This window comes from Dipodomys merriami, unplaced genomic scaffold (genome assembly GCF_024711535.1).
Source record: "Dipodomys merriami isolate MVZ:Mamm:240054 unplaced genomic scaffold, mDipMer1.0.p SCAF_437, whole genome shotgun sequence".
Taxonomy (NCBI): Eukaryota; Metazoa; Chordata; class Mammalia; order Rodentia; family Heteromyidae; genus Dipodomys; species Dipodomys merriami.
Window position 1 is genome coordinate 244,140 of NW_027205999.1, and position 27,732 is coordinate 271,871.

The 27,732-nt window shown below is 40.6% G+C and overlaps 1 protein-coding gene across 1 annotated transcript in view; it reads left to right on the forward strand.

Annotated features, from left to right (window-relative positions):
- LOC138807848 (protein FAM114A2-like) overlaps positions 1-27,732 on the forward strand; it is a 147,705-nt gene that overhangs the window by 114,127 nt on the left and 5,846 nt on the right. Inside the window, exons 15-23 of the mRNA XM_069993635.1 lie at positions 1,956-2,092; positions 2,609-2,759; positions 4,481-4,602; positions 6,109-6,147; positions 9,208-9,358; positions 9,545-9,786; positions 12,704-12,781; positions 21,148-21,233; positions 26,757-26,873. Of these exons, the coding sequence (XP_069849736.1) occupies positions 26,774-26,873 (100 nt within the window). The 5' untranslated portion in view covers positions 1,956-2,092; positions 2,609-2,759; positions 4,481-4,602; ... (4 more) ...; positions 21,148-21,233; positions 26,757-26,773. The remainder of the gene's footprint in view (positions 1-1,955; positions 2,093-2,608; positions 2,760-4,480; positions 4,603-6,108; positions 6,148-9,207; positions 9,359-9,544; positions 9,787-12,703; positions 12,782-21,147; positions 21,234-26,756; positions 26,874-27,732) is intronic.

Below are 27,732 nucleotides of genomic sequence, written 5' to 3' on the forward strand. Positions count from 1 at the left end.
TTCCTTCATGCCAGTTTGTAGCCACACCTTTCTGTCTGTTCACAGCATTTGCCAACCATTGATCTGTTTCTGACTATAGTTTCCCCTTGTTTAGAAAAATGTTTACTATGTGCAGATCAATATTTTTTTTTCTTTTGCCAGTCCTGGGGCTTGAACTCAGGACTTGAGTGTTGTCCCTGACCCTTTCTGTCCTTAAGGCTAGCAGCACTATTTCCTAATTTTTTTGAGAAGTAATTCGGAAATAAGAATCTCATGGACTTTCCTGCCTGGGTGGCTTCGAATGTGATCTTCAGCTCTCAGTCTTCAGAGTAGCTGAGAAGCTAATATTGCAGGCAGAAGTAAGCGGACCACCATTGCCTGGCTATTTTAACCTTTCTTTTTTTCTTTTGGCAATATGAAGTACCACTTGAGCCACATCCTTAGTCCTTTCTTCTGCATGCCTCTATCTATCTACTTATCTATGTGCCTGTCTATCTATCTATCTATCTATCTATCTATCTATCTATCTATCTATCTATCTATCTATCTATCTATCTATCTATCTATCTATCTATCTATCTATCTATCTATCTAGAGGGAGTAGTTATTTATTTTGATCTATGTTCTCAGAGATGTCAGTTCAAAATGTCAGGGAGGGCATGGCAAAGCAGAATCAATCATACCATGGCAACTAGAAAGCAGAAATAGATAGTTTGTTTTTGGATCTGATCATCGGTTTTGCTTGTGCTGGCTTTGGACTACAATTCTGCCTCTACTTTGTAAGGAGCTGTGATTACAGGCATACACTGTGTGTTTGGATTCTCTTTTTATTCTTTTCACTGTGTAGCCTGAGCATCCATGAATGGATATGAATGTAGCTTAGGCTCGCCTCAGACTCACAATACTCATACCTTAGTATCTGGAGTATTGGCATTATAGGCATGCACTACAATATTTAGTTATACTTTAGCTTTATGCTTTATATTTTTTCTTAATTTTCATACTGAACATTAAAACAGTGAATTTTCATAATGTGAACTTGTTCAGAATCTTTAAGAGATAGTATGCCCCTTCTAGGAAGATAACTATAGTCCTGACATTTATCTTAGAACAATTTTGTTTGCTTTTATACTTTACATACTTATAGTACATTTTGTATCTAGCTTCTTCCACAACATTTTTGTATCATTTGACCATGTTGTATTTTGGATGTGGTATTCCATTTTGTCACTATGTCATATTTTATTTATCCCACAGTTGTTAAGCAGTAAAATAGTTTCCATGTTATAGCTATCACAAATACTGCTGCTCTGAATATTTTTGTTTATGTCTTTTTTTGGCCAATACTGGGGCTTGAACTCAGGGCCCAGGCACTGTCCCTGAGCTTCTTTTGCTCAAGGCTATCACTCTACCACTTGAGTCACAGTGCTATTTCCTGTTGTACTGAGGAATTGTTCTCAGGGAGTCATGCATGCTAGGCAAGCACTGTACCATGAAGCTGTCTTCTGATGAACCACTGTACATATATGTAGCATAGTAGATACTGGCCAGCAGTTTTCCAAAGAGGAGAATCTACTATGTTTCCACATGCAGTGTGTAATTATTTCCCTTGCTGTTCCACATTCTTCCCAGTACTTAGTATTGTAAGTCACTCTTAAAGAATTGAAACATAAATGGTTGGGCACTGGTGGTTCATGCTTGTAAACCTAACTGTTTAGGAAGTTGAGATCTGGGGTTGTGGTTCAAAGACAGCCCAAGCAGGAAAATCTGCAAGACTCTTCTCTCTAATGAACCAGCAAACAAAGCAGGAAGTGGAGCTGTTGCACAAGTGGTAGAGTACTATCCTTGAGGAAAAAAGCTCATAGACATCACCTAGGCCCTGAGTTTTAAGTCCCTGGACTGCCACAAACCCCCCCACAATACATGCAAATGTATTTTCCCAGTATTGTAGTAATGACATTGATGTTGCTTTCTAGGGAAAGGACAATATTAGCGGGAGTTTAGATGCCTTAGAATTCATTGGGAAGAAGACAATGGATGTAATAGCAGAACGGAGTCCTGTATTTAAAATGACTATAAGAGTTTGATGAACCGGAATTCTGCACTGTCTCAGGTACTGTTACCTTTACTGGTTTAATTGCTGTTTTCTGTTGTTTGTGGCTTTTTTTTTTAATTTGAATTTTTCCCTTTGTTACCTTGGGACTCCGTTAGTGTGTTTTCTTGTAAAGAATTATCAATGCATTATAAAATTAAGGCATTTTTTATGGGCTGGATTTTTTTTATGGGTTTGTCTAATGCTTAGACAAACAGCCAGCTCTTTTCTTTCTGCAGTTGCCTCTGTCAGTGCAGTACAAAATCCTGAGTGCTATCAAGATTACTTATTAGGTTACTGTTGAAACCACTTTTGGAAATGCATTTGGCTCCTTAGGTGTTGCTGTCTAGCATCAAATTTTGTTTAGCTTCTTTTTTTTTTTTCTATGCAGCTCCTGATCCTTAGTGAATTTGATTTGCTGTCCAAAAATGAAGGGTAGTGCTTTATACTGGAACTTAGCTTTGCTTCTCTCCACTCTTAAAAACTTTCCCTTGAGCTCTTATTATTTGCTGTATCTATGCTTCCATCTCTTTTTAGGTTTTAAAGAGGCCAAGGAAAAAGAAGAGCTAAGGACCTCCAATGATGTAGCCATGAAACAGACAAGAAAACTCATTGTGAGCTACCCTTTGATGAACTTCAAGAACATCTAGAAGTTCTGGCGATGCTTTCCCAAGAAAGTGAAATAAAGGTAATTCCAATCCCAAACTCCCAGCTGAAAAGAGTCTTCAAAGAAAAAACGTTGCATGGTTTCTTTTCACTTTGTATATTTGGACTATGAAATGTGTCTCTGAAGGAGATGTGCGTCGCTCGAAATATTATAATAGAAGAAAAATATCCCCTACTGTTTAATTGTTAGAAATAGTGAATAAGTCAAATGTTATTTCTCTTAAAATTATAGAAAAAGAACAGGGCTGGGAAGGTGGCTCAGTGGTAGAGCACTTGCCTTGCATGCCTGAGGCCCTGGGTTCGATTCCTCAGCACCACATAAGCAAAAAGAAAAAGAACAGAGGTCTTAGTATCAGATATCCTTTTCTTTCACCTTAGTCTTTAATTTTCTGTTTTTTCTCCAGTGTCATGGGTTTTTAGCTGTCAAAAAGCCTGTTGTAGCTGCTAATTTGTATATAATTTCCTGTTAGTTCATCTCCTCTGATAATCTAAGCCAATCTTTCTTCTTCTTGTTCTTCTTGTTCTTCTTGTTCTTGTTCTTGTTCTTCTTCTTGTTCTTCTTGTTCTTCTTGTTCTTGTTCTTGTTCTTGTTCTTCTTCTTCTTCCTCTTGTTGTTGTTGTTGCTGTCGTTGCTGTTGTTGTTGTTGTTGTTGTTGTTGTTCTTCTTCTTCTTCTTCTTCTTCTTCTTCTCCTTCTTCTTCTTCTTCTCCTTCTTCTCCTTCTTCTCCTTCTTCTCCTTCTTCTCCTTCTTCTCCTTCTTCTCCTTCTTCTCCTTCTTCTTCTTCTTCTTTCTTCTTCTTCTCCTTCTTCTCCTCCTTCTCCTTCTCCTCCTCCTCCTCCTCCTCCTCCTCCTCCTCCTCCTCCTCCTTCTTCTTCTTCTTTTCTTCTTCTATGTTGGTCTTGGAGCTTATACTCTGGGCCTGGGTCCTGTGCCTCAGCTCTTCAGCCCAAGGCAGGCACTTACCACTTGAGCCACAGCAACACTTTCAGTATTTTTTCTGGTGGTTTATTGGAGATAAGTGTTTCATGACTTTTTCTGCCTGGGCTTCGAAGTCATGCTTAAGCACTGATAATTTTCATTTATCTTTTGGCCTATATTAATTTTGGAAATTCAAATTCTATCTATTTTTCTATAATATCTACCCTTTAGTGTTACAGTTATTAAAAAAATTAGTTCTGGCTCTAATCCTAGCTCAGGGGGCTGAGATCTGAGGTTAATTGAAAGCCAGACCAGACAGGTCATTTTCGATAAATAACTCAGAAAGCTGGAAGTAGTCCTGTAGCTCCAAGTGTATATGGCTATCCTTCAGAACAAAGAGCCTCAGGGATAGCTCCCAGCTCAAGCTCCAGGATCTGCAAAAAAAAAAAAAAAAAAAAAAATTAGAACTGGGTACTTCAATCGTAGCTATTTAGGAGAATGAAATCTGATGATTATGGTGGGAAGCCAGCTCAGATAAGAGTGTCTGTGAGACTTTTATCTCCAATTAACCACCAAAAAGCTGGAAGTTGTGCTGTGGTTCAAATAATGGAGTGCTAGACTTGAGCACAAAAGCTAAGCCCCCAGGCCTTGAGTTCAAGCCCTAGGACCAACACAAACACACACACACACACACACACACACACACACACACACACACACACACACACACACAGAGAGCTGTGCTGGCATGAGCTCTTCAGTCTTTTCTCCTTATGAGAATTTTTTCATTAATATTTACACAATATTTTATTATTTTCATTCAGGTGAAATCTTTCCTTAATTCTCTGAGTGTAGAAGAATTAGAGGCTCTCATATTTGAATCAGAACAACTCAGAAGCATTTTCCCTAGCAGAATTTTATGAGGAAGAGGAAGGAGAGAAAAAAGGTAATATGAAAATTCAGAATCGGAGTGGGAAGATGCAATGTATTTATTATTACTAGAGTATTTATTATTACTAGGGTATTTATTATTATTATTAATATTAATATTGTTACTAGATTATTTATTATTACTAGAGTAATTTGTGTGTTTGTGTGTGTGCACGCACAACGCCTGTGCTGGTCCTGGGGCTTGAACTCAAGGTCTGCTTGCTGTCCCTGACCTTCTTTGCTTAAAGTTAGACCTTTAAGGACTTGAGCCACAACCCTACTTCCAGCTTATTTTTTGTGATTAGAGATAGGAGTCTCATGGAGTTTTCTTCCTAGGCTGGCTTCCAACTGTGATCCCGAGATCTCAGCTGCCTGAGTAGCAGTCTGACAAGGATAGCCACTGGTACCCTGCATCTCTCTCTTTTTTGCAGTGAGAATTTTCATGTAGAATTCTTTTTGCAACTTTCCCCCATCTAGGTGTTCAGACACGTCAGCCTCTTGCTTATGTCTTCTTTTTTTTTCCCTGTCAGACTCCTCTTAGCATCCCTCATACTGATATTGTTCATACCCCCCTGCCAGTGATTACAGTTAAAGATTGCTCTTTTCAGAGTTTGTCCTCAGTTTGGCTAATGTTTCTTTATATCTCTGGATACTTCATCTGTGCCTCGTGACTTGTGGGATCCTTAATCCCATCTTGAATTGAGGCAGAAAAGGTGGTAGTACCTAAAACATGAGTGACAATCTTCCCCCTCCCTGCCTCCACAATTTAAAGCCTGTATCTCTTAGAAAATATGAATGTTGAAGCTGCTCATTTTTTATAGTAATTAGGTAATGTGGCAGTTAGTATAAAATGTAATTTCTGGACAAATGAATCTTAAGGGTTGTTTTATTTTAACATTTAATTAGATATATTTCTAAGACATATTCTCTGCTAATTGGCTATTTTAAGAAAGTGGAATCCAATGAATTCAGTTTTGTCTTTTTTTTTTTTTAAGCTGGTCCTAGGACTTGAACTCAGGGCTTGGATGTTGCCCTAAGCTTTTTTGCTCATGGGTAGTGCTCTACCACTTGAACCACTGTACCACTTCTGGCTTCTTCTGAGTAGTTCATTGGAGATAAGAGTCTCACAGACTTTTCTGCCTGGGCTGGCTTTGAACCATGATCCTTAGATCTTAATTTCCTGAGTAGCTAGGATTACAAGCATGAGCCACCAGTGCCTAGCCCATTTGTAGTGTTTAAATGAACTATTTACTTTGCCATGGAATGACATTTTCACTCTGAAGTATACAAGTGGTCATAGAGACTAGAATTTTATTTGGTGAACATTTCTTAAAAGTGAATGAAATGAGCCTTTACGACGAGAAAAGCAACGATGTATGAGTCATTATACACATTCAAACTAAGTTTCAATTTTGTAGAATGTATTTATTGCTCTGTTGAGCTTTGTAGCTTCCCAGTGCTGTTTACAGACTATGCTGATGAAATCTGTGTTGTTAATAACAGCTATATTCATTGATTTCAGGACAGTTGGTCAGCATTTGGAAGATTTGTGTGACTCAGTGTGAGTATTTTCCCATTATTTAATGTGTGATGTTAGCAAATCATGTACAGGCAAAAGAAAAGAAAAGACTAACTGATTTTTAATTTAATACATCCAAGCAGAAAATCTTATGGTATAGCTTCAGGCTCATTGCTATATATCTCATTACAACTAAATTTTAAGAGATGACCACTAGTTGAGTTTTAGTGTAATATTAAGGAGTATGCCAGCATTAGCTTTATTGATAATCTGAGAAGGCAACTAAAATACTTCTTCCTTTTCTAACTAAGTGACTTTGTAAGGTAGATTTTCTGCATATACTTGAAACAACATAACCCAACAGACAGTATAAAAGCAGATGAGAGAATACAGGTGTCTTTCATTAGGCTAAAGGATGAAGAGATTTATTAAAGATGTAAAACAATGGGACTATTTTGCTGAAATTTTACCTTTTTTGGAAAATACAGTTTTTTTTCAATAAGTGTATATTAATAAGTAGTGTTTCTTTTCTTTCTTTTTTTTTCTTTTTGGTGAGTTGTGTGGAGTAAACTTTGGGCTTGGGTGCTGACCCTCAGCTCTTTAGCTCAGTGCTAGTATCCTACCACTTGAGCCACAGCACCACTTACAACTTTTTCTGCTTATGTGGTGCTCAGTAATTGAACTCAAGGCCTCATGCATACAAGACACTCTACCACTGAGCCACCTTCCCATCCCCAGTGTTTTTTGTTCTTAAGTTTACAAAACTACCATAAACACTTGAGTTCTAAATTTTCTTTTGTTTGGGTTGTGAAACTAGGACTCAATACCTGATGCTTTGCTCATTAGCTGAGTTCTACTTTTTAACATATCTGTCTGTTTCTCTCGTGTGTGTGTGCATGCACATGCGAATGCATGTGTATCCCCTATTTTTTATTTAATTTATTTATTTTTGTGCCAGTCCTGGGGCTTGAATTCAGCACTTAGGCATTGATCCTGAGCTGTAGTCTACCACTTGAGTTATAGTTGTACTTCTGGGTTTTTTTTTTGTTTTGTTTTGTTTTCTGAGTAGTTTATTGGAGATAAGAATCTCATTGACTTTCCTGCTCCAGCTAGCTTTTAATAGCAATCTATAGATCTCAGTCTCCTGAGTGTGTAGCTAGGATTACTGGTGAGAGCCACCAGTTCCTGGCTCTACTAACATTTTTTTTTGCCGGTTGTGGGGCCTAAACTCTGGGTCTGGGCACTGTCCCTCAGCTCTTCAGCTCAAGGCTAGCGCTCTATCACTTGAGCCACAGTGCCACCTCTGGCTTTTTCTACTTATGTGGTGCCGAGGAATCGAACCCAGGACCTCATGTATGCAAGGCAAGCACTCTACCACTGAGCCACCTTACCTTTTTAATTAGCTCTTTGGGAGCTCTCAAAATTTAAGAGTATTAAGAGGTCCTGAGACTAGCATGTTTGAGAGCTGCCAGATGAAAATTTTCCAAATATTAGTGCTTTTAAAGATGGCTCTCTGTTTACTTCTTTGAACTGTCAGTGTGCTTGCCACTGATATCTCTAAACCTCATTTGATTTTTTTCTTTTTTTTTTTGTTTTTTGTCGGTCGAGGGGCTTGAACTCTGGGCCTGGGCGCTGTCCCTCAGCTCTTCAGCTCAAGGCGAGCGCTCTACCACTTGAGCTACAGCGCCACTTCCGGTTTTCTGGTGGTTTATTGGAGATAGGAGTGTCATGGTCTCTCCTGCCCGGGCTGGCTTTGAACCGCGATCCTCAGATCTCAGCCTCCTGAGTAGCTAGGATTACAGGCGTGAGCCACCAGCGCCCGGCTTTGATTTTTTTCTATTTCTCATCAACTGTAAAATAACTAGTCTTCAAGTTTTCTACAAAGCGAATATTTCTCAGTGAGAAACTTTTGTTACTCCTTTAGTATGGATTTTATGCAGACTGGGACATTTTCTTTTTTGTTTGTTGTCTTCAGCATCGTGTTTTAGAAGTCAGACTAGACAATTGTATAACATCTTACAAATAAATGATTCCTTAGTCTATGTAAAAGCTTGATTCCTGATTAGAAAATGTTTTCTGACCAGGTACTGGTGGCTCACACCTGTAAACCTAGATACTCAGGAAACTGAGACCCCGGATCTAGGTTTAAAGCCAGCTCACCAGCAAAGTCTGTGAGACTCTGATCCCCAGGTAACTACCAAAAGCCCAAAGTGGAGCTGTAGCTCAAGTGATAGATTGTTAGATTTGAGCTGAAGAATCTCAGGGACAGCACCCACGCCCTTAGTTCATGCCCTAGGACTTGCACAAAAAAAGAAAAAAAGATTTTTTGAACATAAGTTCTTAATGTTTTTCTGAAGTATTGAGATGGCAGTTAACTATGATGGGCTTTGGAGTTATCCACTGAGTCAAAATGAAGATCTGTCTTTTACTAAAGCCATGTGACCTGCGATCCTGAGCTCTTTTCTCATCTGTAAGGTAACCCAATCTAATTCCTTACAGGTTGTTAAAATAAGTACTAAATGAAATACATTATTCAGAGGCTGGGAAGGTGTCTCAGTGGTAGAGTGCTTGCCTTGCATGCATGAGGCCTTGGGTTCGATTCCTTAGTACCACATAAGCAGAAAAAGCCAGAAGTGGCACTGTGGCTCAAGTGGTAGAGCACTAGCCTTGAGCTGAAGAGCTGAAGAGCTGAGGGACAGTGCCCAGGCCCAGAGTTCAGACCCCAAGACTGGCAAAAACAAAACAAAACAAAACAAAAATGAAATAATGTATTCAATAAGTGGCATAATAGTCATAAGCAAGAGATGGTAATTATTTTAATGATTCCAAAGATATAATAGATTAAAAAATCTGCTTTTTAGAAGTCTTAACTTAGGAAACACATAAAGCCATTGTGATGTGTTTAGATAGTTGCATTCTTTCTAATTAGTCCTCAATATGACAGTTGTGTTATTTATAAACTTTTTTCTGCAATTAATTGCATTTGTTCATGTAATCAGCATCTGTTTGGTGTAGGAATGGGAATCTTGAACTTTAAATACCATTCAGAGGACTCTGAGGGATTTTCTAAACAGTTGGATTTTTGTCTAATATGTTCACCAGAAATGACTCTGAAAAGAGACTCCTACCCAACTCCTCTCACTCTTTGCCAGCCCTCCTCAGTGATATTTGTTGAGAATTCAGCAGTGATGTTGGCATTTAATGATATCTCAATGAAGTACTGAAAAAATGGAAGTAGCTGACGGGGATAAAGGTAGGAACCTGCTGTTGTGGTAGTGTTGGTCATCTTTTTCTATCAGCATTCTTGGACCTTGCCATCCCTTTGCCTAAGAATATGTCTTCCAATTTTGGGAGAGTCCTGCCTTTTTCCAAAGTCCCTCCAAAGCCCACACTTTATTCCTTTATTTATTTATTTTGTTATTGTTGTTTTTGGTGCCAGGACCACAGCTTGAACTCAGCTGATGTCTTACTAATCTGAACCACGGCACCACTCTGTCTTTTTCTTGCTAAGTGGAGATAGATCTAAACAGAATTTTCTGCCTGGCTGGCTTTAAACGTCCATCCTCCAGGTCTCAGCCTCCTGAGTAGCCGATTATTGTCGTGAGCCACCAGCACCATCCTACATACTTTCGATGCAACTTCTCCTCATCTCAATGCCAGTCACCAAATGCAAAGCCTCAGGCAAGTACTCTACCATGGAGTTATACCCCTAGCCTAATACTGGGCCACACTCCTGCCCAATATATACTTAATTCTGTGGAAAGTATTTGGTAGTGATCTTCCACCATTGTTTTCCTTTGTTATGATGGTACTGGGGTTTGAGCTCAGCTCACTCAAACTTAGTAAGCAGACACTCTACCACTGAGCCATGCCTTGGGCCCTGCTTTCCCTTGACTGTTTTCAGGGAGAGTATGGTTTCCTGCCTGGATGCATGCCTGAACTACAATTACCGATTTCAGTCTTCCTGTCATTGTTAGGATCACAGACACTTGCCACTGTGTCCAGCCTCTCTGTTGAGATGGAATCTCCTAAAATTTTCTGCCCAGGCTGGGCTGGAACTGAGATCCTCTTAATTTTGGACTCTCACATTAGTGTAGGAGGATGAGCACATATTAATGTAACAGGCTATGGCTGAGAAGGGATCTCACAAACTGTGCTGCCAAGGCTGACCTCAAATTATAATCCTCCATTCTCAACTTCCCAAATAGCTAGGTTTACAGGCATGAGCCACAGCAGTGACCTGCCTCATTTTGTTCGCAACACTTACCAAAAAAAAGTTATTAACACTCAAACATAATACATTGTATATCTGAACATTGTAAATTAAATGTATATATTGGAATATTATTTACATTCTAAGTATACACTAAATAATTTTTTAGAACAGAATGAGATAAATATAAATGAAAAAAATTCTGCATGCTATTGGATCATTTTGTCTATATTTTGTGATATAGGTATGTCATTATGTTTTCAGATTAATTTCTTGCACCCAGTAGGATTTAGTTGGATGACAACCTACGAGTCAGGTTTTAGATTTTTATTCATATTAGGATATAGTTAAATGTTGCTTAAATGAGTTACGTTGGTAAGGATGGTATTAATGAGATCACCTTCACAATCCATCTTATACTTGGGATTGCTAAGTCATTTTAATTCTTTCTCTTAAATGCCAAGGGAGAGACACAAATGAGCTATGATACATTCTTCCCACCAATCCCAGGAAATTTGGGGGACAATGGTCAGATAAAGCAGTAACAATTTTCCCTTTAAGCTATAGACTGATGATTAAGAAATATATAGATTCTAAAGGTTAATACCTTTGGCTGGTCTCAAAGTGAGTGAATGGATAGGATTTAGGTGTGTAAAGAGAGAAGGAATATTTCCTGACAGTATGTTTGGCTGTCTTGATTATAGTTTGCTCTTGACTTACCCATATGTTTGCATGTTTCTTCAGTGAGGTGTTCTGTTTTCCCATCATCAAGATAGCATTTTCCTTAGCACCCTTCCAACATTAATCCTTTCTCCCGCTGATTTAAACATCACCTTGCTCACTTGGATCATGGATTATTCCCTCAATTTTACTTCCTTTTTTGTTCCTAGATTAGTGCTGATCAGTTCTCTACTCAGCCATTAAAATGATCTTCCTTTGATTTAAATTTGATCTTACTTGTCTCTGTTCTAAAAATCATTCAGTGGTTCCTCATCTCTTCGTTAGAAACTTTGAAATCTTACTAGGGTGTAAAGGCCTAGTCTTTGCTGGATCCTACTTTGTTGCTTTTTTCCTTTGTTTACATTAAATGCTGTGATTATACTAAACTTCCTGCTATGCTTTCACCCCCTAATCTTGGCACTCATTTTCTCTGCCTGAAACTCTTCCCATAACTTGAATTCCATTTTTTAAATTCTTTTTTTTTTCTTTTTTTTCTGGTCCTGGGGCTTGAACTCAGGGCCTGGGTTCTGTCCCTGAGCCTCTTTGTGCTGAAGGCTAGTGCTCTACCATTTGTGCCACAGGGTCACTTCTGTCTCTTTCTGTTTGTGTGGTACTGAGGAATCAAACCCAGGGCTTCATGCATGCTAGGCAAACACTCTACTACTAAGCCACATTCCCAGCCCTGAATTCCATTTACTTTATACAATATCTGCTTCATACTCTCCATTCATTCTTCTGTAATGTGACGCAAAGAGCATTGAGAGTGGAGGCCAAGGTTTAACTCCAAACCTTTGCTAAGAAATCTTGTGGAAATTCTTGACCTCTTCCAGCCTTCATTATCTTTATTGCCAAAGTGTGATAATGCCCACCTCTCTTATAAGCCCATTAAGAACATCTATGGACATACTATGCACAAAAAAATTCTATAAGCATGTCAGCCAAAGATGTTTGGTGTGGCAACGTGGGTGATAACAAGAATGATCCACCCAAGGAAGCATTTAGCTTCACTGCTCAGGTGACCTTCCTGAACCATCCAGGCCAAATCAGTGCTAACTATGCCTCTGTCCTGGATTGTCATTCAGCGTAAATTGCTTGCAAGTTTACTGAGTGGAAAGAGAAACTTGAACAGAGATCTTGTAAGAAGTTGGAAGCTAGTCCTAAATTCCTGAAGTCTAGTGATGCTGTCATGGTTCATATGGTTCCAGCAAGTCTTGTGTATGTGGAGAGCTTCTCTGACTATCCTCCTTTGGGTCATCTTGCTGTTTGTGATAGGAGACAGTTGCTGTGTGTGGCATCAAAGCTGTGGACAAGAAGTCTGCTGGAGCTGGCAAGGCCACAAAGTCTGCCCAGAAATCTCAGAAGGCCGAGTGATTATTATTATCCCTAACACTTGTAGCTTCAGCTTAACCAGTGGTGGAAGAAAAGTCTCAGAAATGTTTGTCTTAATTGGACATTTAAGTTTAATAGTGAAAGAATGGATAATGATAACAATGCATCATAAAAACTTGAGAAGGAAAGGAAAAAATTCTATAAGCACTCATATTCCATGCTCATTAAATTGTTATGCATACTTCTGCTGCCTTCACCCCTCTTCCTTCTCACCTTTCTTGTGATCCTCAGCAGTTTTTCTGGAATGTTTTTCATGTAAAACTTTGTTTTTTTCAGGGGATGAAGATTTTTCTGAAGAGATAACAGAGATGTTTTTCCCAACACATCTCCTGCAAACCAGACAAACTGGCCAGGGTAAGTTATTACTTCTTGGTGATTGTGATTCATTTATTTGTGACACTTCAGTGAATAAAAACTGAGATAGTAACCATTTACGATATGGAAGTAAGAGCAAAAGCCTTGCTCTTTGTTGGTGACTTGTGAGCTATGTGCATATCCAAGGTCAGAGTGGGCAGAGAGGTTCTATATCCAGAGAAATATTTAATACAACATATATTCCATTGCCTGCTCATGCACAGGACATGGGATGCTTTTTCCTTTTATACCTATCTTTCCCAGGCTCAGGAGACATTCTGTAAACCAGTAAGCCCCAGGCACACAATGCTCTCTGGACAGAGGGAACTGATATAATCAAGATGTCCTGTTTGCTCCTAAGTCCTAGGGTAAGGACCCTAATAATTGATCTTTTTGGTTGTTGTTGTTATTAGAAAATAAATTTTGTTATGGAATGTCTTGGTAGAAGAAAGACATTCCTCAAGCAACAAAGTAGCAGAAAGTTCCAGGCCAGCCTGTGCTAGCAGGGTTTGACCTCAAAAACAAAAAAAAAACATAAAGAAATACATGTTTAAAATCTACTGAATGTAAGAAAGAAAGAGTACGGTTTCCTATGAGTATATAATGTCAGCGAGTTTCCTGAAACAGTAGCCTCTAAAATGGGATGATTGTTTTTCTTTATAGGGAAATAGTAATAACATTTATTATTATAACCACAATTCAGTGACATTCAGTACATTTCCAGTATTGTAGAACCATCACCTTTATCTTATCCCAAACATATCCATCACCCTTGACAAAAATTTTGGGCCATTAAACCATTCATGCCTCTTGCCTTCCCTCAACCCACAGTAGACCTGAGTTATTTTCTGTGTCTGTGAAACTTCTTACTCTTGGTACTTTATTGTTGTAGTCTGAATGTTTGGATTTCCATAATTTTTCATATGGTAACACTTGATCTTTTATTCTTATCCCCTAATGTTTGCTTTCTCCATGAAACCCTCTCAGAACACTCCTCGGGAACTCATCTTCTGCAGTTCAAGTGCATCTCTTCACTATTCAATCTAGTATTGTTTAAAAATGGTCAAATTTAAGAAAAGTCATAAAAAGAATATAAACAGTATTTGTGTGCTTTTTATGAAAATTCACTATAGTTAACATTTTCCTTCATTCGCTTAATCACTTATTTGTGTGTATGTTCTCTTTGTGGACATACATTTGAGATTAACTTGTATATATCATAGTCCTCTATTCCTACCTATTTTAATCTTGCTCTCCTCAGGATAAAAATGTCCCATTATTACATAGCCACAGTAGTTACCGGCTTCAGTAAATTAATCACAATGCCATACTTTGCTTAATCTTTGTCTATATTTCAGTCTTGACAATTGGCTCAATTCTGTCCCTGTCATTTTTTTCTCCAGTACTAATACCAGTACATGATCATGAATTATATATAGTTGTGTATACTTGATCTCCTATAGTCTATAATAATTCTCTGCTTTTCCTTTATAACATTACTATTTTTAACAACACAAGCACCTGCTTCCATTTAGTAGCTAGGATGAGAGGTATGAGTGACTGGTGACTAGCAAATGTAGAGTTCTTGAGGGTTAAATTGTGTTATTTGTTTTTGTTTTTGTTTTTTACAAAGTATGAGGCTCATTGTAAAAAATGCTCAGTGTTGTTGACCCCATATAAACTAGCTTATTATCCCAAATATATATGTAGATGTTCAATAAGCAGATATGTCTCTATATTTTTATTCTAGGTAATTTGCTAGGTGCTAGGGAAGTAATGATGAGAATGACATAGAAAAATCACAAGAATAAAAGAAATCATGTTAATAAATATTTTTGAGTTCAATAATTCTCAATGTGGTCCCTATGTGGCAATTCTCGGAAGGCAGTTTTCAAATAATTGAAATTTTTGGCATAGAGATACAGGGTATAGCAGGGGCATTGGCCTGGTTGTCTGCAAACTAAGGGTGTAGGGAAAAGTGCACTGGAGCATGTGGTTCTGGGAATAATTTTTTAATATTTTTGTTTACATTGTTTACCTTTTTTTCTCCAGGCTAGCAGGCTTCATACCTTGAGCCACAGCTTAATTACTCACTTTCTTTTTTCTTTGTTCATTTTTGCCGACCTTGGGGCTTGAACTCTTCTGCCTGGGCCCTGTCCCTGAGCTTCTTTTGCTCAAGGCTAACACTCTACCACTTCAGCCACAGCACCACTTCCAGCTTTTTCTGAGTAGTCTATTATGTTTCTCGGACTTTCCTTCCTTGCATCAAACTGTGATCCACAGAACTCAGCCTCCTGAGTATGAGTAGCTAGGATTACTGGTGTGACCCTTTGGCACCTGGCTAGGTTTTTCTTATGTTTTGGTTCTGGACCTAGGGCTTGAACACAGGGCCTGGTCAGTGTTGTTTAGTTTTTGTTTTTGATTTAAAGCTGATAGTCTATTTGAGCCAAAGATCACTTTCTGCCTTTTTGTTGTTGTTTTTATTCTTTGTGTTAATCCCAGGGCTTCAAAGTGGCCTGGCCAGTCTCCAGTGTCCATGCTTTCTCCCCCTCCGCCCCCCCCCCCCCCAAGTTAGCAGGCACTACATCTTTAGCCAGTGCACAACTCTTCCTTTTTATTTTTGGTGGTTGTTTTTATTTCTTTGTATTTGGCTTTTATTTATTTATTTATTTTGGCTGGTCATGGGGCTTGAACTCAGGGCCTGGGTGCTATCCCTCAGCACTTCAGCTCCTGGTCCTCTACCATTTGAGCCACAACACCACTTGCAGCTTTTTTTTCTGCTTATGTGATGTTGAGAAGTCAAACCAGGGCCTCATGCATCCAAAGCAAGCAAGCACTCTACCACTGAGCCACCTTCCCAGCCCTGGTTTTCATTTTTTTATGGTGATACTAGGGCTTGACCTGCCAGTCTTCTTGAGGTGTTGGGCTTTTTCCCCCCTCTAGGATGGAAGTTTTACAAATTGAGCCATAGCTCATCTTTTTTTTTTTTTTTTTGGTTAATATTGTAAGGTCTGCTCCTGGATGGCGAGCAGACTCCACACTCCTCACAGCAAAGTCTCCACCCAGTAACTGCATTACCTAGGCAACTGGGACACCTGGAAGAAGTCACATTTGCATCCACTGAGGTCATATCTGAATTTGATGTGTCCACACCTTTCTCTGCCCGTACCCTAGATAAGGCCTAACCCAGGCCCAGACACTCTCTCTCTGCTCTCTCTCTGCTCTCTCTGCTCTTTTCTAGCTCTTTCCTCTCTCTTTCCTCTCTTTCCCAGCTCTCTCTCATTCCAAGGCCTTTCCCAGCCATGTGGAGTGCCAACCTTGCCTGGTCCCAGCAGGTCTACTGAATAAAACTACCCCTTACCTGAATAGCATGTGCATGGTGCTGTTCTTACTCGGCTATCTCTTTTTTTAAAACCTAACAAGTGAGATAAGTGTCCTATGGCTCTAACTACTCAGAAGGCTGAGATCTGAGGTCCTCAGTTGGAAGCCAGCCCAGACAGAAAAGTCCTTGTGAGACTCTTATGTCCAATTAACCACTCAAAACCCAGAAGTGGCGCTATGGCACAAATGGTAGAGCACAAGGCTTGAGTACAAGAGGCTCAGGGACAGCACACAAGTCCTGAGTTCAAGCCCCACAACTGTCAAAAAAGACAGAAAGGAAAAAAGTACTACAGGAAGCCAAGATGACTATCCAGACAGCTTGGTATTGGCATAAGAACAGACATCAGGACCAATGGAATAGAATTGAAATCCCAGAAATGAACCTACAGACCTATAGCCATCTAATCTTCGATAAGGGAGCTAAAACAATAGAATGGAAGAACGACAGCCTCTTCAGTAAATGGTGCTGGTAAAATTGGTTAACTACTTGTAGAAAACTAAAGCTAGATCCTTATATATCACCTTGCACCAGAATCAACTCCAAATGGATCAAAGACCTCGAAGTCAAAAAGGACACTTTGAAAACATTACAGGATGGAATAGGAGAAACCCTAGGTCTCCTTGGCTCAGGCCGATATTTTCTGAATAGAGACCCGGAAACACAACAAATCAAAGAAAGGTGGGACAAATGGGATTGCATGAAGTTGCAGAGCTTTTGCATGGCAAAGGACATAGCTAGCAAGATCAATAGAAAGCCCACTAATTGGGAGAAGATCTTCACTAGCCATACAACAGACAAGGGTCTCATATCTAAAATATACTTGGAACTCAAAAAATTAAATCCCCCAACAACAAATCTGCAAAGAAAAAACTGCCCAATAAACAAGTGGGCTAAAGACTTAAAGAGAAACTTCTCTGAAGAAGAAAGAAGGATGGCCAATAGACACATGAAGAAATGCTCAGCCTCTCTAGCCATAAAAGAAATGCAAATCAAAACAACATTGAGATACCACCTCACTCCAGTTAGAATGGCAAAAATCAAGAACTCTAACAACAACAGATGCTGGAGGGGATGTGGACAGAAGGGAATCTTACTTCATTGTTGGTGGGAATGTAAACTTGTTCAACCACTTTGGAAAGCAGTATGGAGGTTCCTCAAAAGACTTCACATAGAGCTCCCCTATGACCCAGCAATCCCATTTTTGGGAATTTAACCAAATGTTTACAAACAAGACCACACTAAAGCTACCAGCACAACTATGTTTATTGCAGCATTATTTACCATAGCTAAGATATGCAACCAAGCCAGATGCCCCTCAGTAAATGAATGGATCAAGAAAATGTGGTATATATACACAATGGAATTCTATGCCTCCATCAGAAAGATGACATTGCCCCATTTGTTAGGAAATGGAAAAACGTGGAAAACATTATATTAAATGAAGTAAGCCAGGCCAAAAGAAACATAGGTCCCATGGTTTCCCTTATTTGCAATATCTAGTATATGTATTTTAATGTTTTTTTTTCCTTTCATGCATTTGTTTCTAACGCATTTATAAGATTATCTCTTTGTAGCTTTGTATGTCCCTCCCCCACAGTATAACCCTGCTTTCACTATATTTGATGTCATTATAACGTGTGTAGGAGATGGGGAAAAACAAGTCGTTTAAGGATACAGGTAGACCTGTTGCAACAATGAGAAGTACAAGTTGTCATGTCGAAAACGAGCTTTACAATGTTGGTGGGGGGGAAAGCCGGGAGGATTGGGTGGGCGGTTGGGGGGGGAGGCTGGGAAGGGATGTGTAGTGTAAACAAAGGAGGAGGCTGCAATGCTTGATAAGAAATGTACGCATTAACCTGCCCATGTAATTGTAACACCTCTGTACAGTGTGTTCACAAAAAATAAAAATAAAATAAAGAAAGAAAGAAAAAAAAAGAATGTTGAGAGCCAAGGTTCAAAGCCATCCTAGGCATGAAAATCAATGAGACGTTTTTCACCAATTAACCAGCAACAGGTAGGAAGCAGTAGAGCTCTAGCCTTGAGTAAAACTCAAGTTTTAGCCCAGGAGTAGCATAAATGAAAAGAATTCTCATTTATTTTCCTGCCCAGGCTGGATTCAAACCACAAATGCTCAGATTTCAGCTATTTGAGGAGGTAGGATTATAGGTGTGAACCATATTTTTAAAATCTTGAATTGGCTCTAATATTTTTGTCCTTCTTTTCACTTAATTCATTATTCTTTTTCTCTTTTTCGTAAGTTTGGGTCATCCAGCTTATTATTAGGGCTGGCCACTCTTTCTGAGGTTTTTGTTTTGAAGTTTTTTTTGTGGATTTTTGTCCCAACCTGCAGGACGTCAACGAGGGCGATGAACATAAACGAGAAGGAATGAAGGGACAAGAGACATGAAGAATGACAGCAAGACAGGGATTCTGATCAAGCTGCAAATTTTTATTTTTCACACAGGGGTATTTATATGCTTGGAACAAGGAAGCTTTTAAATTGGCCATTAAGGAAGCTTTTTCATTGGCCATAGCAGCTGCAGATGTTTGCATAGGGCAGGGTGAAAGGGTGGTCATTAGCAGCTGCAGGATATTTGCATAAGGCAGGATGAAAGGGTCGGATTTCTGAGAGTGGTTCTGTAAACTCAGCCACAAGATGTTCTGGTGAGATAGTCAAGCCTATCTTCATGTTGAGAGGCTCCTTTTGGCTCCCAACAGATTTTTTTTTTTTTTTTTGAGCTTGTTATAGTACTTGAACTCCAGGCCTGGTCATTATTCCTAATTTTTTCTCAAGACTAGTAGGCTTCCCACCTCGACAGTTCAAATTGTGGCTCTTTATGTATTTTTCTTTCTTTCTGCATTTATTTTAGGTGATGCTCTTATGGCTTGTACTCAGGACTTGGGCATTTTTGCCGAGTTTTTGTTGTTGCTGTATTTTTTTTTTTCTTCATTGCTGGTCCTAGGGCTTGAACATAGGGCCTTAACTTTTGCTAGTCATAAAATCAGGGCAGAGACACTGTGTCTGAGGTTTTTCCCTTTTCTTTCTCAAGACTAGCAGTCTCTATGGCTTGAGCCACAGATAAAGTTCTGGCTTTATTTATTTATTTATTTTCATTTTTGTTGCTAGGGCTTCAACTCATGACATGGCCACTCTCCTGAGGCTTGAAGTCAGGGCAGGGCCACTGTGAATGAAGAATTTTTTGTATTGTTTGTTCTCAAGGCTAGCATACTTTAACAGCTTGAGCAACAGCTGCATGAATGGCTTTGTTTATATAATGTTCTCTACCACCCCCACCAGGCAAAAGTTGTAAAGTTCATTTTTTGAAATAATTTCTTGTACATCTCATTGTTGCAATCGGTCTAGCTGTATCCCTATTTAAACAATTTGTTTTTTCCCTTCACCTTCACAAACTACGCCAACATCAAATACAGTGAAAATGGGATCAAATACAGTGAAAATGGGGGAGTTATTTATTTATTTGGTTCTGGTCCTAGGGCTGGAACACAGGGAGTGGTGACTGTTCCTAAACCTGAAATCAGGTCAAGGTCACTGTGCTGGAGTCTCTCCCATGTCCTGAGCAAGGCTGGCAGGCTCTAAAACTTAAGCCACATTTCAACATCTGGCTTTGTAAAACAAATTTGGTGATTCATAAGGGATAAGTTTCTTATGGAGGAGCTGGGAAGTGGCTCAGTGGTAAAGTGCTTGCCTTGAGCTGAAGAGCTAAGGGACACCATCCAGAGCTGGACTTCAGGCCCCAAAACCCATAAAACAGAAAAAAGAAAAGAAAAAAAAAGCTGAGGCCGGGCGCTGGTGGCTCACGCCTGTAATCCTAGCTACTCAGGAGGCTGAGATCTGAGGATCGCGGTTCAAAGCCAGCCCGGGCAGGAGAGACCTTGAGACTCCTATCTCCAATAAACCACCAGAAAACCGGAAGTGGCGCTGTAGCTCAAGTGGTAGGGTGCTCGCCTTGAGCTGAAGAGCTGAGGGACAGCGCCCAGGCCCAGAGTTCAAGCCTCACGACCGACAAAAAAAAAAAAAAAAAAAAAAAAAAAGCTGAGTGCCAGTGGCTTACGCCTGTAAGCCACTACTCAGGAGGGTGAGATCTGAGGATTGCAGTTCAAAGCCAGACTGGGAAGGAAAGTCCATGAGACAATTATCTCCACTAAATCACCAGAAAACCAGTAGTGGCCCTGTGGCTCAAGTGGTAGAGCACTAGCCTTGAGCTGAAGAGCTTAGGGACAGTGTGCAGGCCGAGTTCAAGCCCCATGACCAACCCCCAAAAAAGAAAGATTCTCATGGGAAGACAGGGACATTAGCCAGGCTCTAAAATCAGAGGATGGTGGTTCAAAGCCAGCCAGGGCAGGAAAGTTGTTGAGACTCTCATCTCCAATTAATCACCAAGAGCTTGGAAGTAGAATAGTTCTAGTCTTGTGCAAAACAGCACAAGTTCAGGCCCCAGGACTAGCACACATAAAACCAAGTGTCATGGAGCTTGCTGCCCAGGTTGACTATGAACCACAATCCTAAAATTTCAGCTTCAACAGTAGCTAGGATTATAGGCATGAGCCACTACTTAAAAATATTTCATTGACTTCTCTCTTCTTCTTTTGCCTTCTTATTATATTGTTCATTTCGTGTGTGTGTGTGTGTGTGTGTGTGTGTGTGTGTGTGTCCATCCTGGTGCTGGTTCTAGACCTTGAACTCTGGAGCCTAGCCACAGTCTCTGAATTTGTTTTTCTTTTATTTTTAATGCTGTTTCTAGGCTTTGTATTCAGGGCCTAGTCCCTGTCCCTGAGTCATTCTTTTGTTGCTGCTGGTGGTGGTCCTAGGGCTTGAACATAGGGCCTGGTCACTTCCTGGGTTTGAAACCAGGGCAGGGCCACTGTGTATGAGGGATTTTGTTGTTCATTTTCCCTCAAAGCAAGCAGTCTCTGTGGCTTGAGCCACACAGATCAACTTCTGGCTTCTTTTACTTTTTGGCAGTTCATGGAAGATAAAAAATCTCATAGAAGATAAGAGTACTGTATCAGCACCTGAAATCTGAGGATTGGGGTTGAAAGCCCAGGCAGGTAAGTCCATAAAACTTATCTCCATTTCATCCCCCAAAGAAAGGAAGTGGTAGAATGCTACCTTTAAGAAAAAAAATTCTATTTCAACCCCTGGGTTCAAGACCCACACCTGATACATACTCACAAATTTCTAAGGGACTTTTCTGCCTGCGTTGCCTTGGAACCCAGATCTTCAAGTTCTGTCTTTTGTGTAGCTTGAGCTCCAGGTGTAAACCACCAATTCTCTTGGCTTTTGTGCTCATCTTCCACTCTGATTTTTATTTGTGTATTTGTATTTAATTGATTACTTAGTAGTAGTCCTACCCTATGTATCTGGGCCTGGTCACTGTTATTTTGCTTTTACATTCAAGGCTGTTGCTTTACCACTTGAACCACAGCTCTACTTCTGGCATTTTTGCTGGTTAGTTGGAGATCAGAGCCTCATGGAATTTCCTGCCCAGGTGGGCTTTTAACCACCATCCTGAGATTTCCTGCTCCTAACTGGCATTACATGTCAGCCACCAAAAAGTGCCTGGCTCACTCAATTTTAATATTTTTTTTTGGTTGGTCTTGGGGCTTGAACTCTGGGCCTGGGTGCTATCCTCAGCTCTTCAGCTCAAGGCTAGTGCTCTACCACTTGAGTCACAGCGCCACTTCTGGCTTTTTTCTTTTTTGCTATATGGTGCTGAGGAATCAAACCCAGGGCCTCATGCATGCAAGGCAAGAGCTCTACCACTGAGCCACCTTCCCAGCCCTCAATTTTAATATTCTTAATAGGCTCTTACAGTCTTTTTATTCACATGATGATGATGATGATGATGATGATCATGATCATGATGATCATGATGATCATGATGATCATGATCATGATGTGCTGGTCATAGGTTTGAAATCAGGGCATGGGTGCTGTCCATTATCTTCCAGTTGAGCCTCAGCTCAAGTCCTGGACTTTTCTTTATTCCTTTTTGCTTCTTTCTTGGTGGTTAATTTGAGAGAATTGTCTCATAAAAAACCTTGGCACTACTCAGGAGGTTGAAATCTGAGGATTGTGGTTTCAAGCCAGTCCTGACAAGAAAATCCAAAACACCCTTTTCTTTTTCTTTTTGTTGTTGTTGTTGTAATAACAAAGGTGAGGTGCAGTGGATTTGCAGTTTCATTAACAGGTAAAAAGGATGTTTGTTTTTGAGCAATAGCCTCCCAAAGTACACTGCCTCCTGACTAGGGATGGTCCACTGATGGTTAGAATTACTTGTCTTCCTTCTATGACTCTATTACCCTGGTAACCGATTGTTTACAAAGATGTGATCCTGACTCCTTAGCAACATGAGAAGGGATAATATCATTCCTAGGTTGGGATGAAAACCAAGTGGATCCCCCCATTTGGTGTGCTGCCTCGCTCTGGGGGGCCAGGATGATAGTGCACCCTTCTGTGAAGAAGGAAAATGACTTGAACAATTCTGTACTCTTTGTTCATTTCTGACAGATGAGGGCTGTAGATATATTCATGGACTCATCTAGGGACAAGCAGGGAATTTTCTAGGATCTCCATTGTGTCTAGGAAGGAAGGGCCTCAGGTTTTGCTGCAGAGAGATGCATCCTACAGTGCGGTTGCAGCAGCCCTGGCTTGCTCCAATGCCAGTGATTTCCCAGATCAGCAATATACCTGGACCCAGGAAATGTCACCTTATGCAGATGAAATAACTCTCAGGACATCTGTCCTGATGACCACGGAAGCCTATGCCAGTGCAAGCGACGGTGACACAATGCTGCTCATGTGGCTAGGAGTATGGAAGTAGCACTGGTGTGGATTAGAGGTGTTGGGTAGCACACATGGTGGATGCTTTCTGCTCTGCCCACCACATGACTAAAGGCAATGCTGGATTCTGTCTGAATTTAACTGGGGTCTGGGGGACTGTGGATTTTCTGGGATGCCAAAGCTCCCAGGGGGACATAGGTTGAGCTGGACTAGGTGAAAGGGAGTGAAGGAAACCTCCAGAAAAAAGGAAGTCTTGTTTCTCTTTAAAAGTTCCTTTAATGCTTAAATTTTAATCAAAATGGGAAATAAATGGAAAAAGTGATTCTAGATCTCAGTTTCCTGAATAGCTAGCATTACAGGTGTGACACTAGTACCCAGCTAACTCTTTTGTATCTATTGAGTTTACTAGGTTCTAGACACTGTAGCAAGGAAAAAAAGAAAAGCTTTGTTTTGAAGGTCTATGCCTTTGTGTGTGGGGTTGGGGGAGGGTAGGGAATGTATACACATAAATATGTTTAAATATATGATGGAAAAAATATATTGAGTGATGTGCTAGGGAGGAATGCTAGCAATTTGCAGTGATGTATGAGTTCAGAAAAGCCTCATGTGGTAAATGACTTAGAAGAGATCAAGGCAACTCCTCCAGGCCCCAGAATCAGGTAGAGTCATGAGCTTGAAGTATGAGCACCTACACCTGGGCCCCCTCCATTTCTGGAGTTCCCTCCATACAACTGGCCCCTCCCTCTCTCTGCCCAGACCCACCTGGACTCCCATCTACCTCACTTCCTTTTCCCTCAGATCCTCCTGCTACCAGGATAGTGATGGAGGTCATGTGCTCCCTCTTGGGGGAAATATGGCTCCTCTAATAAACCTTGTAATAATCTTTCTCCTTTGCCTTCCTGCTTCTGCATGGTCCCCTTGCATGGATTTTTGTCTAATCCTCTTACATTGCTCGCCCCTGTGGGGATGGGCTCCCCAGTGGGTTTGATCCTCCCTCCACTTCGGAAGGAGGTTCAACCACCTTCCCTGGGACCTATCCTGAGATCCTATATGCCAGTCACCAGAGGACCACCAAGGTAACTTTCTCCTGACTGAGCGCTCTACCAGCCCATCCAACACTGCTAATTAAATCCCACTCCAGGGTAAGTGAAAAGTTTATCTGAGGTCTGGGTTTCTGATTCTGATATCTCAGTGTAAGGCCACCTGGGCCTCTGTGACTTACCGAGCCCCCCTTCCCCTCATCAGAGCCAAACCTTGGCCAAGTGCCAGGGGCCTACCTTGGCCCAAGGACCCCTCCTCCATGGCCCAAGGAATGCAAATGGACAAACATGAAGACATTCTCCACTGGCAAGGCCACCACCCCCTTTAGGAGCCAACCTGTACTGTGGAGAACACTCTAATATAGACCCGTGGAATCAGGTCCCTTACCATGGGTAGGACACTAAATTTCTTTACATTAAGGTCACCTGGGCCTTGGAGGGCTGCTGAGCCCCTTCAATCAAATTTTGCCCCAAATTTAAAACTCCACTTCTGTGAGTGCTTGGGCAGATAGCTCTGGCTCTCTCTCTCTCCCTCTCTCCCTCTCTTCCTCTCTCCCTCTCCCTCTCCCTCTTTCCCTCTCCCTTGTAACTGAAGGTAAAAGTATGGATGAGTTTAAGTTTAAACTCCTCCTCTGTGTACTGCCTTTGCAGTTTCCCCTCCTCTGCAGTCTCCCCTGTGAGGCCCTCCCCTCTTTTGCGGCCTCCCCCACAAGGCACCCTCACTTCTGTGGCCTCCCCACGATGCACCCTCACTTCTGCGGCCTCCCAGTGAGGTACACCCCTTTTTGCAGCCTCTTCTGTGAGGCCCCCTCCCCTGAAGGACTTCATCTGTGAGGTCCCCACTGCTCTGCGGGACCCCTCCTCTGCCTTTGTAGTGGGGGTGGAAGCTGAAGCTCCAGTTTTGCCAGAAACAATGCATAAAGCATAAAGTGACTCCATTTAGGGTATCATCTCTTACTCTTTTCCATGGTTTTCCATGGTCAGGACTGACTTTGTTCTGGCCATTGTCTCAACATCCATTGCTGGGATAGCTTGTCCCGGTTGGCATTTACAGTTTGGACTCAAGGCCTGGGCACTGTCCCTGAGTCCTTCTGTTCCAGGCTAATGCTCTACTACTTAGAGTCACAATGCCACTTTCAGCCTTTGGCTGGATAGTCCTGGTTCTGTGCTGATTAGTAGGGAGATGGAGTTTTAGAAGGATTTTTTTTTGTGTGCCCAGGATGGCTTTGAACTTTCTTACAAAAGCTCTTTTTATTTCCAGTTAAAGCAACAATGAGATCAATGAGATGGAGCTTACCTATAACTTGTTCACAATTGACTAACAATTACTTGTCAGAGATTTTTAAAAGAAAGCCCAGTAGATGCTTTTAACCTGAGACTGATTGGCACTCTAAGTACGGCCCACTGCCTCTGGGTAGCCTGTTTAAAGTGGCTTATAGACAACATTTAACCTCTAACAAATGTACAGGCCTTTTCTTGGGCTACAGCAGCATAGCCTGTTTAACACCCTGGTTTATAAAAGCATTTTCTGTCTGGCAGAGGAATGCCTACTTATGTAGGCCTTTACACAGATCTCAATAGGAACATAATCTCAGCTCTACAAGCTTTTCAACAGATGAATTTAACCAGCTCAAAAGTTACTGCCAATTAGGACTTTGAGCAGATACAGGGGTTTGGAGATTTACATTCTACAATCTTAGCTTTTACTACCCACTATCACAGATCTCTGGAAAGTTTTGCCCAGTTAGATCAACATGGGTGATAGGCATGTTTACAAACTTATCTTTCCATGACCTTCTGGCTTGATCAATTTTTTGGAGGACCAAGCTCAAGTAACTCAGGACCTGATACCACTTTTGTCATCCAAACATTTGTTTGTAATTGCCTCTGGATGTTTTAACATTGTCAGGGTCCCTGGAGTGCCTTTCTTATGTTGGGATAAATACATCTTTGTCACTTTCCTTGGTCAGTCGCTGGACTTGAACTCAGGGTTTGAGTGCTGTCCCTCAGCTCTCCAGCTCAGGACTAGCACTTGGCCACTTTAAACTCCAAAACAACTCAGCTTTGAGCACTCTGTTGGCAGATTAGAGATGACAATCTCACAGGGACTTTAGTCTGCCTGTGCCTGGACTGGCTTCGAACTGCAGATCAATGAGTTTTTTTTTTGTTTTTTTTTTTTACAAACAGTCACTTTTACTCCAATTCAAAGCAACAAAGATGGCCATTAGAAGTAGTTTTATAAGCATGGTTTTACTTATTAAATTACATTTGACAAACTTGTCCTATCTTTTACTGTGGGCCTTCCGGCAACTGTTACAAAAAATTTTAGGGGCAAACTAGAATAATCCTATTTCTTTTTACTTTGAAATAAACCTTTAGGAAAATTTTATCTTTTAAACTTGTCTGGGAGGCCAGCCACTCCCCACAACTTCTCAAATTTTTGCAAGGGGGATGTCATTTTAAATCCTTTTTGTAAAGTTATTTTAATTTGCATTTAAATGCATCATTGAAACACTGGGCTGTATATTCTTTGCCTGTAGGCTGTCCTGTGGGCAGTGAATAGAAAGAGTGGCCATTTTTTTTTTTCTGCAGTCTGAGTTACCTTTAGGAATTTACCTCCAATTGTAAAATAGTATAGAAATCAATTTCTATCCTTTGCTCATACACCCCGTATGGTCTAACTTCTGGCGATGAACATTTACAGAACCAAATATCTAATGTGGCTTGTGTTTTACCCTTAATTAACAGGCTTTTGGTCATGTGAGATGAAGCAAGGCCAGAGTCTGAGAGAGACTGTGGCATCTCCCAGCATGTATGGACTGTTGCACCTCCTGTTGGTAACCTGCAATATTTCTACATATACTGGTTAGAGACCTGGTTTACACTGGCTTTTGCAGGCTTGTGCCACTGGTTTAGGCAGCTGTGCCTGGGCATAGTCACTCTGGTCCCTTGATCTTAATTGAAGTTGATCGGCACACAGGGGAGAAAACAGAGAATGAAACCATTAGCTTTAGTTTACTAGCCATGGTCAGTGTACAATAGTTAACTCTTACCATAGATGGACATAGGAATGACATAATTCACAGCAAACTTAGTTACCAATTTCATTTACTTTGTAAAGGACATTGTCTTTTTTAAGTCCTTTTCTAAGGTCTTTTAAAACTGCCTGTTTTTTCTTTGGCTTAGTCAGGTCACAAAGTTTTAAAGCAATTTAGATTAATTCACAGCTTCCATTGACAAAGATTTTTAGTAGGCAGAGTAACGTTGAAACCATAATCACTTACATATAGTCAAATAAGACACAGACAGACATGTTTGTGCACAGATTATAGAGCGTGCTTGGATTTTAAAATAGACTTTTAAAGTTTTGAAATTTTAGTGGAACTAATTTTCTAATTATGATGGAACCATGTGGTCAGTTTAAAATACAAAACTTTGCCAACAAGAAACCTAGTGAACAGGAGGCAATAGGAACATACACTTGGCCTAGCATAATGGCACCACAGGACAGGGGAGGGGGAAGGGGTAGTACTAAGCTGAAGTACCAAGATGCCAATTTGGCATATCCACCACTTGCTCAATGCTAGAGAGAAGATTAATACACTTTTGGTAATATCCAAACATGTTGGCCTTTATTTCAGGGAGTTTAGACTTAAACTCACCCATTTTCTATCTAATGAGTAGAAACAAGCAATTACTGGTTACATTCTTCCAGGGCTTAACC